This window comes from Quercus robur, chromosome 11, assembly GCF_932294415.1.
Source record: "Quercus robur chromosome 11, dhQueRobu3.1, whole genome shotgun sequence".
Classification (NCBI taxonomy): Eukaryota; Viridiplantae; Streptophyta; class Magnoliopsida; order Fagales; family Fagaceae; genus Quercus; species Quercus robur.
Window position 1 is genome coordinate 23,156,123 of NC_065544.1, and position 17,797 is coordinate 23,173,919.

General features: G+C 33.8%; 2 protein-coding genes across 7 annotated transcripts in view; both read left to right on the plus strand.

The window, feature by feature from the left end:
- The first annotated feature begins 3,592 nt into the window (after positions 1-3,592).
- On the plus strand, positions 3,593-10,599 carry LOC126705414 (eukaryotic initiation factor 4A-3). The gene is made up of 8 exons (XM_050404416.1): positions 3,593-4,017; positions 5,676-5,916; positions 6,082-6,162; positions 7,516-7,623; positions 7,744-7,863; positions 8,515-8,682; positions 9,527-9,613; positions 10,100-10,599. Exons 1-8 carry the CDS (start codon positions 3,707-3,709, stop codon positions 10,211-10,213), a joined length of 1,230 nt encoding a protein of 409 aa, XP_050260373.1. The 5' UTR covers positions 3,593-3,706; the 3' UTR covers positions 10,214-10,599.
- Positions 10,600-12,956: 2,357 nt separating this feature from the next.
- Positions 12,957-17,797, plus strand: part of LOC126706460 (uncharacterized) — a 47,281-nt gene continuing 42,440 nt past the window's right edge. For 3 of the 6 annotated variants that reach the window (XR_007648598.1, XM_050405937.1, XM_050405938.1), the window contains exons 1-2: positions 12,963-13,394; positions 14,245-14,321. Coding sequence is in view for 5 of the 6 variants with exons in the window: in XM_050405937.1 (XP_050261894.1) it covers positions 13,227-13,394; positions 14,245-14,321 (245 nt within the window). In the remaining variant the exon portion in view is untranslated. Of the gene's footprint in view, positions 13,395-14,244; positions 14,322-16,872; positions 16,917-17,797 lie in introns of all 6 variants that reach the window. The other 3 variants (XM_050405941.1, XM_050405940.1, XM_050405939.1) reach the window with 2 other exon arrangements.

Below are 17,797 nucleotides of genomic sequence, written 5' to 3' on the forward strand. Positions count from 1 at the left end.
CCTATTAAAACTTCTTTCTCTCCACTTTTCTCTCCTAAATTTTCCATTGTCCTTAAAATCTCTCCAAACAAACACACCCTTAGGTTAATGACATTGAGCAGATACGAGCGATGGTTTATGAGAGTCTCATATCTAAGAAAAATTAATGAGAGAGAGAGAGAGAGAGAGAGAGAGAGAGAGAGACAGAGAGAGAGAGAGAGAGAGGACTACGGGGTATTGGTTTTCAATTGAGTCCCTTTTTTTTTTTTTGAGAATGAGTCGAGTCTAGTTTAATGGGTAAATTTCACCTAAACCTAATATTTGACCATACCTTAAGTTTGTTTATATGGTCAACCTGATATGTGTCTTTTGTTTTGTTTTGTTTTTTTTAACCCACCTGTGAATGGTTGGATTGGGATCAAGTAGTAAATTGGGTTGATTGGGTGGATGAGCAATCATACTTGGATTCATCTCACTAGGGTGACTAGTCTAATTATAAGTTTGCCACCACTATTTTAAAAATAGACAATTGCAACTAGAAAACATCATTTTTATAATTCCTTAGAGCATTAGCATTGGGGAATGTTAATGCCATATGTAAGGGATATTTGGCATTTCAAGCCCCAAAATGTATTGCATCGGAAAATGCTATTGCTAAGTATTGCAAATTTTTTTGCAATAGGGCTATAGTGCAATTCTATCTTTAGAATTGCACTGTAGCACAATTCTAAAAAAAAACTAATATTTTATTGTGATGGTGATTGGGAGAAAGAAAGAATAAATGATGGTGATTAGGAGAAATATTATTTTATTGTGTAGATATATTATTTTAATGAATAGAATAGGAAAATAAAAGTTTGAGATGCTAGAAATATTGTAAAATGAGATGGTATAATTGATAAAGTAACTTTTTGGGATGGTAAAATAGAATAAAGTAGCATTTCCTGATGCTAATGCTCTTATAAACATGATTGCACAATTATTTTTGAGTGACAGATTTTATAACTTTGAAAACAGAAACACCCATACCAAACATGTTTGTCGTTTTTTTTAAAAGTGTTTTTTTTTGTTTAGGAACAACGAAATCTGGAAAAAGCTTGAAATTACATATTGAAAATACAATTTAAAAAGTGTATATATTTTCATATATATATATATATATATTTTTTTTTTTTTATGGGAATATTTTCATAGTTAGTTTCGAACAATTAAAAATTTTGTATTAAAAGATTAATTTCCTACTAAGGGGGAGGAGTAGATGGCGTTGGAGTTTGTGACAGTGAGGACATTAGTGGAGGAAGATGTTGTTTTAGGGGGCATTGTGATGTTGCTCTTGAAGAACGTCCTTTTGGAGAAAATGGTTATTCACTTATTCCCCTTTCATTTCCTTTGTCACCACCACTAAACAAAGCATTATCAGCAATGACCATATATAGGGATATTGTTTGGCCAAGATTGGTAGTGCCATGGGCTCTATTGGAGTTCGCAATGGTTTGAAAAGGTCGTAGGATGATGGAGTGAGTTTGATTAGGGATTGTGCGTGAGTTTGTACAATTGTAGGGATCATTTGAAAGGGTGTTTGTTGTGGATTTGGTTGCGGTGAGTTTATTAAAGGGCGGTTAATGTGTATTTTGATTTTGGGTAGTCTAGGTATTGATTTGTACGTGTAAGTGTGCTCATGATTTTTGTTAATTTAGTTTGTTTTCTCCTCTCATTTCTTTTATTTTTCTAAATTTGTTTCTATTTACATATGATTTTTAATGAACTATTTTTGGAGTATTCTCTATGCTTAAGGTTTTGTCACCTGACACAATGTTAGAGCAGTTTTTTATTTATCCTTTCACCTCATTTTTTATTAGTGCCATTTGTCACTCTTCTTTTAAAAAGAAGTTGATACTATTCATTTAACATTCCGCCTAAGAAAAAAATTTAAATGACTTGGTTCGTTAAACCTTCCCCATAAATGCCTTGCCAACACAGAAATGCCAAGTATGCAAACTAACATATTGTCCAATATATATTAGAGAAATGATATGTCCATAACAATTTTACAATATTTTTACAACAAATCCTAAGTGGCAAGTTGTTACTAGTTGTTATTGTTGGGTTAAAAATGTAATCTGAGTGCTAAATTCAAATTTGAACTAATAATAACTAACCACCCGTAATTTGTTGTAAAAATATTGTGGACGTAGCACCTCTCTATATATTATCCCAACTCCCAAGTTCCCAACTAACAATTTTGTTCCACACGTTTTATTCAAGTTGTAATAGCCTAAAATTTTGTCATGTGTTTTAATGAGATATATGTATTAATTTCTAGGTATTAGTTTTTTTTTTTTTATATAGGTGGCTCCCTAATTATAACATATAAGGGAATTTATATGATTTTTTTTTGGGTGCTCACAATAAGTTTGGAGGAAGGATTTCAATTTGGGTTTTTCTAGGCAATGCCATTGAGCCACAAAGGTCTTAACAATTTATAGGTTTATTTTTCTAAAATTTATAGGAGTAGTAAAAAACAATTGATTTGGAAATATAACTTCATTGCTCAAATTTAATTGCTTTAGCAATAATTGAAACAAAAGCCAACAACTCACAAAAACAAATTTGATATTACATGCAATAAAAAATATAGAAAATAATCATGTGGTTAAGTTAGTAACATAATTAAAAATTTGTGAGTTCATTCAAACAATATGTTCATATACTGAATTATATCAATTATAATATTTCACATTTCCACTATTTTTAGTGACATGTAATATTACTAATTCTATGAATTTATAATGTAATTGTGCATTGTGCTGGATAATCTTTAGCTCGGTTAATTGGACAAAAAATCAATGATGTAGACGCTAGACACATGATTAGGTGCTAATTTAGCACTAAGTAGCCAATTTGGTGAGACATAGACTAATTTGAATAAAAAAATATGAGTTGAAAAAGAAATGTTTCAAACTTTAATTTTCTTTTAAAAGATAAAAGATAGAAAAAAGTTTAAAATTTTAGAAACCAAAATAAAAATAACCCCAAATTTAGCCAAATGGAACCTCTACTATAAGCTTATTGAAAGCTATGTCTAATAAGCGGGTTGATCATGTTTACAGAAGCTAACCAATATGTTGATGCACTAATAAAGATTGGATCGGGATCTATAACTTTTTTTCTATATCTTTTCATGAAATATTGCCTATGATAGAGAACTTGTTGGCTTTTGATAGAGAATTTTTTTTTTTTTGAAATATATTTATTAACTCTTGACATATCATCTTTTAACGGAAAAATTTGTCAAATAGCATGATTTTAGAAAAATTTTAGGAAAGCAGCACACTGACAAAACTATTTTATAAGTTACGCTGTTTTTGGAACACAAGTTTGTTTAACTCGAGTTTATTAAACTTTAGTTCCAGTCCAAACTCGAGTTCCAAAATGAGAAACCTACAAAATAGTTTTAAAGGCATGATATCCACCTTTATTTATTTATTTATTTATTATTATTTTTTTTCTAAAAAGCTACTGTTCCTCAAAATTTGCCTCTTTTTAACCCCACAAAAAAAAAAAAAAAAAAAGTCGGCGATGGTATTACTATTATAAAGTCTTCGAATGTAAAAAAAAACACCTCATCCCTTTTCCTTACTCATGTTTTGGAGCTTCTAGACTCTCATACTCTCGATCCCTTTTTTTTCACTATCCCTAAACCCCACAGAAAATCGAAACCAGAAAAATGTCAGACCTCGGCGGCGCAAGCATGGTCCGCCAAAACCCACGGCGGGTCACGGCGCCGGAGGAGGCGCTGGAGTTCGAGACCTCGAAGGAGGTCCAGGTAGTAACGAGCTTCGCAGAGATGGGAATCAAAGACGACTTGCTCCGCGGCATCTACCAGTACGGCTTCGAGAAGCCCTCCGCGATTCAGCAGCGCGCCGTGGTTCCGATTCTCCAAGGCCGAGATGTCATCGCTCAGGCCCAGTCCGGTACCGGAAAAACCTCCATGATTGGCCTCACCGTTTGCCAGACCGTCGATACCAGCAGCAGAGAGTGCGTCCTCTTAATCTCTTTTCTCTTTTCCTTTCTGTACTTCTTTTTTCATTGTTTTCTTGTTTAGGGTTTATCTTTTGGTTGTGGAATGTAGTTTAGGGTTTGAGCTTTGTAAATTGAAACCCTAATTTTTTTGGGGAAAAGGATAATTTATTGTGTATTATATATAATGGGTTTTTAGTAAAAGAATAGTTATAGTTACCCATCCAATCACACATTCAATTTTACAAGTTGTTCCTATAAAAAAAAAATTATAACTTGCTGATTTGTGGGAGTGATTGATACTTGCTGCCCACCACTATTCATTGACCGCTACAGTCGCACAAATCAGCAAGTTGTGAAAATACTGATTATATATATGGACCCCCCCCCCCCCCCCCCCCCCCAAAACCAGTCACAGACAGTCGCACAAATCAACAAGTTATGAAAATGGGTGTCAGTAAAAATGAGTTTTTTTTTTAAGGTATATTATCCTAGGGCAGTGCATTAGGTGAATTTATTGTTGGTGGATTTAGAGCATATGAGGTTTGTGGATTTTAGACTTCCTTATTCAAGAGGTATGGTTTGAGTTCAGATACGGAACTGTACTTATGATAATTCAAGATAAATGTCCTCTTACGCAAGAAATAGGAATGGTCTTAGTTAACTTTTAACTTTCAGCCCTTATGAGTTGGAGGCTCTTAACCACCATTTTTTCTTAGACCGAAGGCCTCATTTAGTGCCAGGAAATTCCCGAGCTGGAATGTTGTTAATAAGGTTTCCTTCAAGCATGAAGATAGTCAGTCTTAAGTTTTTTAATATGTTATCTTGGTCAGTTTAAAGACTGGACTTTAAGAAGTACACTGGCACGAGAGACCTGAAGTTGTTAGGGGAATAGTAGCAGGATACCTTGCCTGCTGCCCCATCCTTCCTCGCTTCAATAGGCATACTGACAAGAAGAGTTTTTTCTCTTGGGCGGATGCGGACTCCAATAGTAGATACTTGATTTGCCGCTGGTTTCATGTTCCTGTCCTCTAGAGACGGCCCTTTGATCATTTATTTGTAAAGATGATTATAGGTGTTATATTTTAAGTCTTTTTAGTGTACCCATTATGGCACATTCGGTGCTCATTGACTAACTCTGTGAAAGATGTTTGAAACAAAAATTATACATTGACAAACCTCATATGCTGTGAATTTTCCTACTTGCCGAATAGCCGATGCACTGGCAACTTTAACTGTTCAATTTTTAAATAAGAACCTTGTTGGGCTGAAGCTGATGTATTCAGTCAAAGGCATAGCTGAGATGATGTAGGTTGATTTTGTTTAATCTGATACTTGATGAAAACCAGAGTGCTTTAGCTTTGACATGTTTGTGTGCTATAATTATAGTTTGTGGAGTGTTATGTACTGTTATTAAGTTTAGATTAGACCATTGAAGGGATTTACAACCTTCACTATTTTAAATCGATTAATGATCAGGACATATGACTTCTTGAGGTAAACATACTATCATGTAATGGATCATTCTAGGCATTGTCATGTGTTTCATGATGATTTACTTCTATAGCCAGGAGCTATTGGGATGTTTCTATTTTTTGGTTTCATTTTTCTGTTACAGCTGGTTTATGATCATAATGGTTTATTTATTTATTTTATAAATGTCTAAAATTAAACAGGGTTCAGGCCTTGATCTTGTCACCAACAAGAGAATTGGCATCTCAGACAGAGAAGGTGATATTGGCAATGGGTAATTTCATGAGTATTAAAGTACATGCATGCATTGGAGGCAAGAGTGTGGGTGATGATATCAGAAAGCTAGAAAACGGTGTTCAGGTGGTGTCTGGAACTCCCGGCAGAGTTTGTGACATGATCAAAAGGAGAACACTGAAAACTACACACATCAAATTGTTAATTCTTGTAAGTTTATGTTTTGTGACCCCTAATCTTCCTCTTTTAACTCTCTCTCTCTCTCTTTTGATAAGTAAATTCTCTCTTTTATTAATCTAACGTTTTTAGTGTTGTGTGTGTGTGTGTGTAAGCATAGTAGGGATTAATTTTTAATTTTTTGTGATGCTCCAACAGGATGAATCTGATGAGATGTTGAGCAGAGGGTTCAAGGATCAGATTTATGATATATACAGATATCTCCCACCAGTGCTTCAGGTTCTCTCTCTCTCTGCCCCCCCCCCCCCCCCCCCCCACCCCACCCCACCGGAAAAAGGGAAAAGAAAAGAAAAGAAAAAATTCTACCTAGCTAATTAAGTTTGTCCTGCGATGGAACCACATGTTGATTTGCTGTTGTCATTGGTTGAATAGTTATGGGTTGCTTTCTGCAACAAGTCCTATAATTTTAGCTATTGTTAGTGACAGTACCAAAAGAAAAAGTAGTCAGTGTAGGTCAAGTTGTTTCAACACCACAACTGATGCTCAATCCCTAGATTTTCAGCACATTGTGAGGATTTGTTGGTTGTGGTGCGATGTGAATTAGGTTCAGTAATTGCTAGGTTTAGTTTAAAATAATAGTCATTTTGGTGGGCAAATGAGCTCTAGCTCAAATGGCTTTTCCTACCAACATAAAGAATCGGGTGGAGAGTGAGGTTGTGGTTTAAGTCATGGGATGCATGCATGACTTACCAATAAAAAATAATTGAAATTTTGATAGTAAGTAACGGATTATCATGTCCGCTCTAGAATTCTAAAAACTAGCTAAAATGAAATATAACTAATGAAATCATGTCTAGGTTTCCTTAACAGTTACACATGTTTTAAGCAATTGCATTATAGAAGGAGGAAATCACTCTCTGAAAGATACTTTAAAATCTGCGGAAAATTCTGTGTTCAAATTGATAAATTTAATTGACAGATCACATAGCTTCATGTAGGCTGTTTCGGAATGAACTAGGACTCCAACTTCCTCTCTTTTGGGGGAAAAAGGGGAATCAAAATAGTTTGACTGGTAAAGTAAGTTGGAATCTTACTCAAAGCTACATCAACATGTAAATGATACTCAGACTTATGGGCCACGACAACAGCATATTCCACTGAATCTGGCACTAAACTAAAGGAAATGTACATGAATTAATAGGATTTCAGAAAACATGAGTAAAGCTAACTAAGTGGGAAATCAACTTAGCAATAATAAAGTGAGGCTTTAAGATTTTTTTTTTTGGATAGGTAAAGGCTCTAAAAAAAAAAAATTTACATGGCTAGGAGACCTTACAACAGCATAATGCTTTATTCCTTTTGGCATCAAGCATACGCTTGATCTTTCTGATTTGAAGTTAATTAATTGTTTCCTCATTTGGAAGATTTTCCTACGTTCCATTGTTAGTGTTCTTTTACAACATTCGTGTTGCTGTAAATTTCTCTTTAATCTATGTTGATGACTTGCTTCTGCAATTTGTGATGCCTACACAATTAGGAATAAAGTAGTAGTTTGTTGTCTCCTGTTATAATAGCATGCAAGGTTCTGCAGAGACTGGCCATGTTGGTACTGAAATTGATAAGTTGTTGCAGGTTTGCTTGATTTCTGCTACCCTTCCTCATGAAATTTTGGAGATGACAAACAAGTTTATGACAGATCCTATACGGATACTTGTGAAACGTGATGAATTGACTCTGGAGGTAAGTAATATTTGTATGTTGTATCAGCTACCTTTGGATGTAGATCTGAATGCAAGTTTTTATGTCATTGTAAATCTGTAGTTTGATACTGGTTTTATTTTAATCCTTTTATGATGACAGGGCATCAAACAATTTTTTGTTGCCGTGGAAAGGGAAGAGTGGAAGTTTGATACTTTATGTGATCTTTATGATACCCTTACGATCACCCAAGCTGTCATATTCTGCAACACAAAGAGAAAGGTAGTGCTGTCCTTGATCAAATTTTGGATTCAAGTTCTAGTAGTGTTATCTTGCCTAATTGTGAGAATATAATGAAGAAAGCTTTCAAGTGTCAGTCTATTGTTAGGTTCACAGTTTATCAAGTAATATTCTTGGCCATATGGCTTTATGCAAGTGTAATAGTTAACATGAACACCAGTGAAGTAAAATAGAGACAGAAAAAGTTTTAATATTGTCTTTGCTTTCCAAGTGAGTAAGATGTACCTTAAACTTTCACAGGGTGTAGAATGATCCCTATTCCCCCTTTTTTTTTATGGGTAATTCAGCTTTTATTTATAGACACTAAACACAAATTACAAAGGAAGACCCCAAATAAACTAGCTTAGGGAAACCTCCCTGCTACAGTAACCAAAACAAAACTAACCATAAAACCAAAGCAAGCCAAAACAAATGGCACAGCAAAACACGCTAACTACTGCCCTGACAATCTAAACAAAAACATCTATAAGGCATCACAACCAGTACCTCTAGCACAGTAGCACATAGATTAGCACTTTGGCTTAGCATATCTAGATTTCTTTCTATTTCACTGCCCTGTTTTTATTCGTTCCTTCTGGCTTCTATGTACTGGTTGATGAATATGATGTTATTCTTCTATTAATCTTGGAACAGGTGGATTGGCTAACAGAAAAGATGCGTAGCAATAACTTCACTGTTTCATCAATGCATGGAGACATGCCACAAAAGGAGAGAGATGCAATTATGGAAGAGTTTCGGGCTGGTCAAACCCGTGTCCTAATAACAACAGATGTTTGGGCCAGGGGGATTGATGTCCAACAGGCAAGTTGTTTGGCTCTTCTTTAATATATTATGTATTACTTTTCCACAGCAAGCTAAATTTAAAATGGAAAATGAGTAGGGCCTTAAGTTGTGACCCCGTTAAAACACTCAGTGTCAGTGCCAATGAGAGCTAGCTCAAATGACACTTCATTCTCACACAAATGTGAGTGGAGGGTGAGGTTGAGGGTTTAGAAGTAACCCACTGGTTGTGTGAGTGTAACTTTCAATCATTAGGAAAAAAAAATTTCAGTTGACTTTGGATTTAATGAGGTGGAAAGTGACCAATACCTCCCCTACTAGACCAAGTTAATTGATGAGAACATTTGCTGACTTGCGTTAAAATGACTGGTAATTCTTAATTCTGTGAGTTGATAAATGTATGGGACTTCTTGGTACTGTGACTAATGAACCTAGATGCCTATCAGTTTTTTTTTTTTTGGTTTTTTTTGTGTGGGGGGGGGGGGGGTGTTGAACTTGCTGCCTGCTTGTGGTACAATAGTTAGGCGTGTTTTTCATGTTGTCAAGTGTTGATGTGTGCTTCTACTTGAATGTAAAATATATAGGGAGGGTTTTGGAAAATGATCTTCTAAAAAAGGTCCATAAATTGTATACTCTGAGTTTTGTCCTCCATAGACAGGTTATAATTCTTTGCTGTCATTTTTCTCCTTAAGTTGTCTGTTTTGCACATGAACAATCACATCCCCTTGTGCACTTGAAGTTCCATAATCATGGTATATATCCACTTGTATATTTTATATGTATTTGTGACCATATTGTATGTGGAAGAACAACTCTTGGTGTTTATACTTCTCCATTCAAGTTTTCTTCATTTTTCTTTTTTCAGGTTTCTTTGGTGATCAATTATGACCTCCCAAACAATCGTGAGCTTTACATTCATCGAATTGGTCGTTCTGGTCGTTTTGGAAGAAAGGTATTTATTCTATTATGTATTGTGGATGAATTTTGATACTTGGCGGCTTGGCCTTCTGTGCAAGAAGTTGACTGTCATTTTTTTTTTCTTTCTCTATAGGAAGGATATTCAAAACACATCATATTACTTCTAATGTGCAAAATTGAATAGATTTCAAACGTTTTGTTTCCAACTGCAAAATTAAACAGAGTAAAACAACATGTTACTTGTGAATTGAAACAAATGGTAAACTTACAAGTGCAATTAACTGTAAGCAGATGCCACTTAACCCGTTAATGCAAATTCAATTATGCATGATTTTGTAATTTACTGCAGAAATATTTGTGCATTTTTATTGTCTCATATTCTCTTGTTTCCATTTTTCTCATTCTTATTCATTTCTTGCTGACTAGTCTGCTAGCAAATATTCTTGTTTTCCTTCTCTCTCTCTCTCTCTAGAGGTTGATCTGGGCATTTTCTCTGAAAATGGCTATTTGATGTTTGCAGGGTGTTGCAATAAACTTTGTCAAAAGTGATGATATTAAAATCCTACGAGACATTGAGCAGTACTACAGTACTCAGATTGATGAAATGCCAATGAATGTTGCTGATCTAATATAAGTTTTGCTGGCTGTCTTGTATGTTGATGCATCACAGTTGTGCAGTTGACGTAATTTTTAGTTTTGCTGGTAGAGGGTGAGATGACATTCTCCTGTGTTCTGTGACAACATTACATATGTTAAGAGTTGGATTCTCTCCATTAAGATTTATGTGATTGGGATTTCTCTGCATTGTGCTCACATCGAATGGGGGATGGGTTGTATTTTAACGAAAGTTTAGTTTCTGTAATTTGCTAGGTTTTTTTTTTTTTTTTTTCTGATGAGAATTTTGGACTAGCAGTCTCTCTGTTGGTTTGTTTCTCTCCTCATGTCTTTTTATTTTTTGGTGGTTGGCTTTGTGACATGACTTGCATTGAGTTTTTACTTTATTGCGATCTGTGCTCGCCATTTGAATGTGTCTTGTACATCTTATTACAACAGCCAAAAACCCCCTAAACCAGTTGATGTTTTTGAACAGTGATTGTATCTCTGCATGTGCCCTATGTTGAGTACCTTTGCAACTTGTTAAAGCCTCTGGGCTGGCTCCTTTAATCGATTCAACAGAGAACTATTTTTTTCCTATCTGGTTTATGTAATATAAACCAAAAGAAATCAACTATTACAGGTCCACAGCCATCCAAATTGAGGGATGCAATTAGAATGATTTTTATTAATATTTTTAAGGACATTCGAAGAAAAAGGGAAGTGGATGAGGTACATATGATATAGGGTTATATATATTGTCATAAAAATAATATTAATAATAATTAAACAAATTATTAATTTTTTTTGTTGAGAAGGAGAAAAGAAAAGTAATCTAGTTCCTTCTCAAGGAATGCTTAACATTACAAACATCTTAGGCTATTGCAAGCTTAGAATAAAACGTGTGAAATGAGATTATGGGAACTTGAAATAACATGTATCGGATAGGATTATTTGTCAATCGGCAATATATTAGTTTACATATTTGGCATGAGGGATGTGAAGTCATCTTCGGTCTCTCTTTCACGCTTAACTAGGTAAATATCTCCAGTGCTCAATTTATAAAAGGTGTCTCTAACAAGAGAAAGGATATTTTGTGTTAGTCTCATGAGACCCGTATCTCATTGACATGTGAGTCTCATGCCGGTAGAATCCTCATGTTTGAGACATGGGTCTTATGAGACTAGTGCATATAAAATTTGTCTCTCTCACAAGCTGTGGGTTGGGACCTATGCAACTCACATCATAAGTACTACATTTTCTAGTGACGTAAAGTTGTAGCCTAGGCCCTCCAAGATTTCAATTCAAAATCCAAGTAGATCGGATTTTTTCTCAAGATCCAAACTTGAACTCTATAAGGAGGTGTTTAGTATTAGGTAATGTGTTAGGATTCTTGGGAATGTCGAAAGATTTGAAAGATCTTCTAACACTCTCAAGTTGGGTTACAAATCACACAAAGAAATCATATTTGTGTAGGTATCTAGATTCCCACTTAATCCTATTTTTGTAAGAATGTGGATTCCGCTAAAAAAAAAAAGGTAGGTATCCATATTCACGGGACTAGAAAAACTAAAAAAAAGTAAATTATATATATAAATTGACAATTTTATCCATTCTTCCCTATCCTTTAACCAATAGAAATAAATCTAAAGTCATGGTTAAGAAATAGAATTTTTCATCTCTTTTGATATTTCCTATTTGGGATTGAGTTAAATGCTAAAAGAAAATACATCATTTTTATTAACAAGACATGATTATAATGAAGAAAAAGAATTTAGATAATTATTTTTGTATTGTACATGCCATTAACAAATGTTTGACTCTAGCTTTTTGTGAATTTTCCATGATTTATGTTTATATGTTGTTTCTCATTATTTATTTGGAGGAATATAACAAAAATGACTTGAAATTTTTGCTTACAAATCTAATGAAAAAAAAAATTCTAAAAATAAACCAAACACAAGAATCTCATATTCAAATGTTATTAGATTCTTAATTAAATCAAGCATAGATATAGTTATTTATGCTCTATTTGTTTTGACATTAACATTTTATGGAAATTGAATCATTTTTCAAAAAATATTTTCTAAAAAAACTATCTTATTTTCCTATTTATAGTAGCAACTTTAAAATGAATTGGAAAATTATCTTTTAATTTCTCTTATTTAGTTTTGCGTAAAATAAAGTTGTTTTCTAGAAAATTTTTAGTAGAAAACAACTCTATCTCATACTAAGTTAAATAAGAAAAGTTAAAATTTAATTTTCCTTTGATTCATTTTTTTTCTTTCTAATATTATCAAATACAGAAAAATGTGAAAAACTATATCCATATAAAATTTTCTATTGAAACAAACAGGAAAAAAATAATTTATATCCTCATACATTATTGTCACTATCTCGCCCTAAATGGAATGATTCTCTTAGTTATGCTACGCCTCGACCCGAGTCCCTATGTCTAGTTTTCTTTGCCCACAACCCAAGAAGTTGGCTTTGCCTACAAAACATTGGGGCCGTTCCTTTCATTCTATGCTGACCCCAGCTCGGGGCTGGCTTTTTGGGAAGCTTATTCCCACCGCGCTCACAGCCTGGATGGCCTGCCAACAACGACCGTGTAAATTCTCCCATTTCCTGGTCAAAGACTTGGTTGAATGCCTGTCACATTCCCAAGAATTTGAACATCAAAACCAAACGCCCCTTAAAAGTGGATACTTCAAAACAAATGTTTGGTAAAGAAAAATAATTTAGGTACAGTGTTTGTTTGGCCCAACCAAAACAAATCTTTGGTGTAAGAGACTCTAAAAAGAGAGAGAGAGAAACAAAACAAAAAACGTGCAAGACGTTAGAGTGGGGCTGAAGTTAGGCGGTCCTGGAACTTGAAATAAAAACTCCCTCTTGACCGGTTCTCTTCTCTCTGTCTTCAAAAGAAATCAAAGCGTTAACCACAAAAACATTCTTTTCTCTCTCTCTCTCTCTCTCTACAACCTTCTTCTTCTTCTTCTTCTTCTCTCTCATTCACAGAAATATTCTTACAAGAGAGAAGAAGAAGAAGAAGAATGTGGGTATTCTATCTGATATCGCTGCCTCTAACAATGGGGATGGTTGTGATGACCTTGAAGTATTTCGCGGGTCCCCATGTCCCCAGATACGTTCTCTTCACCGTTGGATACACCTGGTTCTGCTCTCTCTCTCTCATCATCCTCGTACCCGCCGACATTTGGACCGTAATATTCATTTTCCATTTGCAGCTTTTTGAATTTTTTTTTAGATTTTTGATAATATTCACATATGATCTATGATGGGTCATGGTTGGTTTGATCATTTGCATATCCAAACCTTTCAAATAAATCCGGCATTGATCTATATATTTACTTCTTTTGATTATTGAAATGGTAGATAGTATTTGATGTATTAGCTGAAAACACTTCTTTTTATATTATTAAAAAAAGAAGAGTTTAATTTTCATACAATTAGCTCGATTGGTAAAATCTTTTGTTGTTGAATAAGGAATTTGGGTTTGAATCCCGCATATATCAAAAACCAATTGGTTTCTTAAACTAATGATAAAAACTAATTATGATGGAGCGAATGTCATATGTTCAAATCCTATTGTATCTTGTTATCAATGATCCCGTTGTGGATGACGCCCAATTGACCTTGATAGGTTGTCATTCCCTCCTAGATTATCACACACGAACACTTACTTCTCTAAATGAATGATCGTAATATTATATGATGACCAGATTCACCCCTTGAAAATTTTTTCGCTTTTGAGCAAGAATGCGAATAAAAACTTATTTATTTATTTGTTATAGTTTTGGCGTCTCCATCTCTCTTGCTTGATAGCTCTGAAGCTATATTCGTAATGTAGATTTGCTATACATAATGTGTTGTTATGCTCATTTTTGATCTCCTCAGACATGAAGTTTTAATTTCTATTTTATTTATTATTTAAACTTTTGTGTGTGTGTGTGTGTGTTTGATGTGATATTGTGTATTGCTTTCTAATTAAATTTGGCTGCAGAGTTGAGTGGTTTAATGGTATGACATAATTCTTTAATTTTTATCATGCAGACAATAATGGGCCACTATAATGGAGGGATATCTTTCTTTTGGAGCTTTTCATATTGGAGTACTTTTTTACTTACCTGGTAAGCTATGGACTAATTAGTTTATCTTTTATATTTATTTATTTCCTGAGCCTTATGATAAAGGAGGTTTAGCCTTCATCTGAGCTTATCTAGTTTTTAATGGAAATTTTATTCATTGGAACCTATTTGTGGTATCTTAGAATATCTGTTACACTTCTTTGTTTCATTTAATCTTCAACCTTAAGCAGAAGTCCTTAGGTAAATTTTTAAAGATTTTTTATTTTTTTGTTTTCTATATTTTCTCTCTCACTGCTTGCTGTTACAGAAGTTAAAGAGTTTACTTTTGAGCCTATGAGCCTAGTTGCTTAACTTTATGTACATATGTATGTCCTACTTGTAATATTCCATGGAAAATGTTTGTGAATGACTTTGCTTGAAGTTGGTTTTAGTAATTTTTGTTAAGAATTTCTTGTTACTAAAATCCGTATGTACTGCAATAGCTGTTGTAAGTTACCTCAATCAGCAAGTTGGTTTTAAAAAACCTATAACAAATTCAGCCAAATATAATTCTCAAATTGCAGTTTTAAATTATTCGAAACAGCAAGTAGGACCTGCTTCTTTTTTAAATCCATTAAAGATTAAAAAGAAGAATTGTTTACTGTAACTGTCTTATCAACTGATTATCTGACTAATTTGAAATGTATTTCTTTTGATGAGTAAGATATAAAATTTCAATTATATAGCACAAAAAGGGGGCGTGAACCATGTACACAAGATGTATAAAAGTATAACCTTAAAATAAATTAATAATTCAATTTATCAAGAAAAGCCAAAAATCTGATGAGTCAATGAAACTGACAGCATGTTCCCATGTATATAGGGACTGCAGAAAATGAAACTTCAGATGAGCTACGGATAGTTCCGATCCTTCAAAAGTTTGCGCATTCCTCTCTCTCTCTCTCTCTCTCTCTCTAAAAACACCACATTTGACACAATGAAATGACCTTCCAAGTCTCCAAACTTACTTTTTTTACCAAACAGACCTATCCAGCTAGCCATATCTTCAAGTACAGTCCTCATCATTGCCCAACACACCCCAAACATGCACAAGATCTGTAGCAATTCACACATTGATCTATCTGGTTTGGGTGAGCCCTTTGACATTTTAACGATTCCTAGTGATCCCAGGTCTCTTGCAACCTCACAATGAAGGAAGAGAGATCCATTAACACCCCATTAGATTTACACATGCAGCACCTATCTTTAATTATAATACCTCTTTTCCCCAAGTTATTAATTGTTAGGATTTTTCCCTTCGTAGCTGTCCAAACAAAGAATGCCATGTGAGGAGGGCATTTTACACCAAATTGATTTCCATGGAAAAAACTTGTCACCGCCTTTTCATTGAACCTGATAATTAGAATTACTTTTAAAAGGCTGATTTTTAGATGGTGACTCCCAATCATGAGTTGCTAGTGTAAAAGAAGGAACCCAGTTCACACTGCCATTTAAGGCATCCATGTAATCCAACACTGTGGGCATTTTTATTTCTAGCTATCATGAAGAGCTTCGGGTATCCATTTTTAAAAGTGTCATCCCCACACCAATGATCATGCCGAAAATGAACCTTGTGCCATATCTCACCTTGATTCAAACGTATGTTACAAGATTAGTTCATCCATGATGAAATGAATATGCAACATATGTTTGATTTGGGGTGAGGTATCACAAAGGGTATGGTATTCTTTGCTAATGTAGTTCATCATAATGTATGCCCTACATCATGCAAAAGTATTTGTCTGTATTCGCTAGAATAGAAAAATCCCACGATTTCTATTGTGGGATTCTCAATTCCTTGAGTTTTCACTAGCTTTGTGTCTTAATGTTTCTATTTTTGCTTCTTGTTCTCTTTTGTTTTTGTTTGTACTCGCTATATACACCTTGAGTACTTGGATAGAACCCTTTCTTTTTATAAGTAATGAAAATTTTATTCAAAGTCATAAAAAGGAGTTACCCAAGTATATAGGAAGTATACAACAGGGGACCAAAACAGTCAAATACACAAATTATAGGCCTCCATCAAATCATAAAACAAAGAAATAGAAGGACTTCCTATGATGGACATCCAATCTGATAGTGTTTTAAAGAAGAAAAGTTTTAAGTCTGCTATTGTCCTCTCAGGGTCTTCAAAACACCGTTTATTTCTTTCCCGCCAAATGCACCACATCAAACAATGAGGATAGCCATCCAGATAACACCTGTTTTCTTTTTCTTTTTTCCTTTTGTTTTAATTAACGTCACTTAAAAAGAAAAAAAAAAAAAGCTAGTCTAGAATGTAATCCTTTCTGTACATTATTCATTATGAGATAGTTCCTATTGTAGTAAATATGTTTCTATTCAATAGTAAATCACTTTGCCTTTAATGTGACGATGTCTGGCATTATGTTTTAACAGCTAATCATGGAGTTCATGAAAGGAGAATATCTAGGATGAAAGGCTGAACTGCATGAATATTTTAATTTTTCTGTTATTTGATGGGTTTAATGAAGAATATTCGTTTCTCGTTGTTTAGCCAGTAATGGTTTAACTGGGATAGTTTAATTCTTTTCAGATGAAGAACTGCCTAATGCAGTACTGGATATATGTACAAGAGAGGTAAATGAAAATAGCCATTTAGTCTTCCTTTTTTTTGGATGACTTTTAAACATGGTTTTTGAAACCCGGACTGGACCGCATTATAGGTAATAAAAATACAATCAGGTTTTTTATTTAGAAAATTTTGCATTTTAAATAATATTAATGAACCGGGTGAACTGCCAAACCACCAAATCGTTCATGGTTCAATAGAGTGACTATTTTTGTAAAAAAAAAAAGAGTGACTATTTTTGTACTTATCAAAAAAAAAAGAGTGACTATTTTTGTAAAAATTTGGAAAGGTTACCATGAAGATTCGAGCCTCTGAAACCCTCCCCCCCCAAACACACACACGCTTGTCTTTGAAAGGTTTAATTGTTAATTATCCTCTCTAAATATATTAATACCGTTCGATTTGTTTTCTTTGCTAAATTTATTTGTGATTTAATATTTGTCTTTTTGCATGTGAATGTGCTATTTTTGATTTTTGATTTTTTTTTTTGGTTTTGAAAATGGTCTTATTTTAGATTTAAATGTTTTTTACTTGAAGGATTACTAAACATAATACTTCTTATGCATGTTCTTTTATTATTTTCTATTAACCTTATAAAACCCATAAATTTCAATTGAAAGCTGTTTAAATTTCTTTTAGTTAATTTTGCTAATATTTACAAGTTTAATATTTATATTTGTATTTTAATTAATTACTAAATAATTATGACATCGAGTTTGAACCTTAGTCTGACCTTAAAACCTTGAACATCTTCCTTTTCCGGTTCTTAGAAATTTCCAAAGAAGGATTTGAAGTCTATAATGATTTGTTGGAATCTAGCAATAGAAGCTTATGCTTATGTTAATTGGATGCCGGAAGAGAAGACTAAGTGGTGTCTGTGGAATTAAGA

Bases quoted from the DNA above. Each gene is read 5' to 3' on its own strand.
- LOC126705414 (XM_050404416.1), top strand. From the start codon at position 3,707: ATGTCAGACCTCGGCGGCGCAAGCATGGTCCGCCAAAACCCACGGCGG. The intron at 6,163-7,515 runs GTTCTCTCTCTC...AAGTTGTTGCAG, and splicing joins ATCTCCCACCAGTGCTTCAG to GTTTGCTTGATTTCTGCTAC. The intron at 8,683-9,526 runs GCAAGTTGTTTG...TTCTTTTTTCAG, and splicing joins GGGGGATTGATGTCCAACAG to GTTTCTTTGGTGATCAATTA.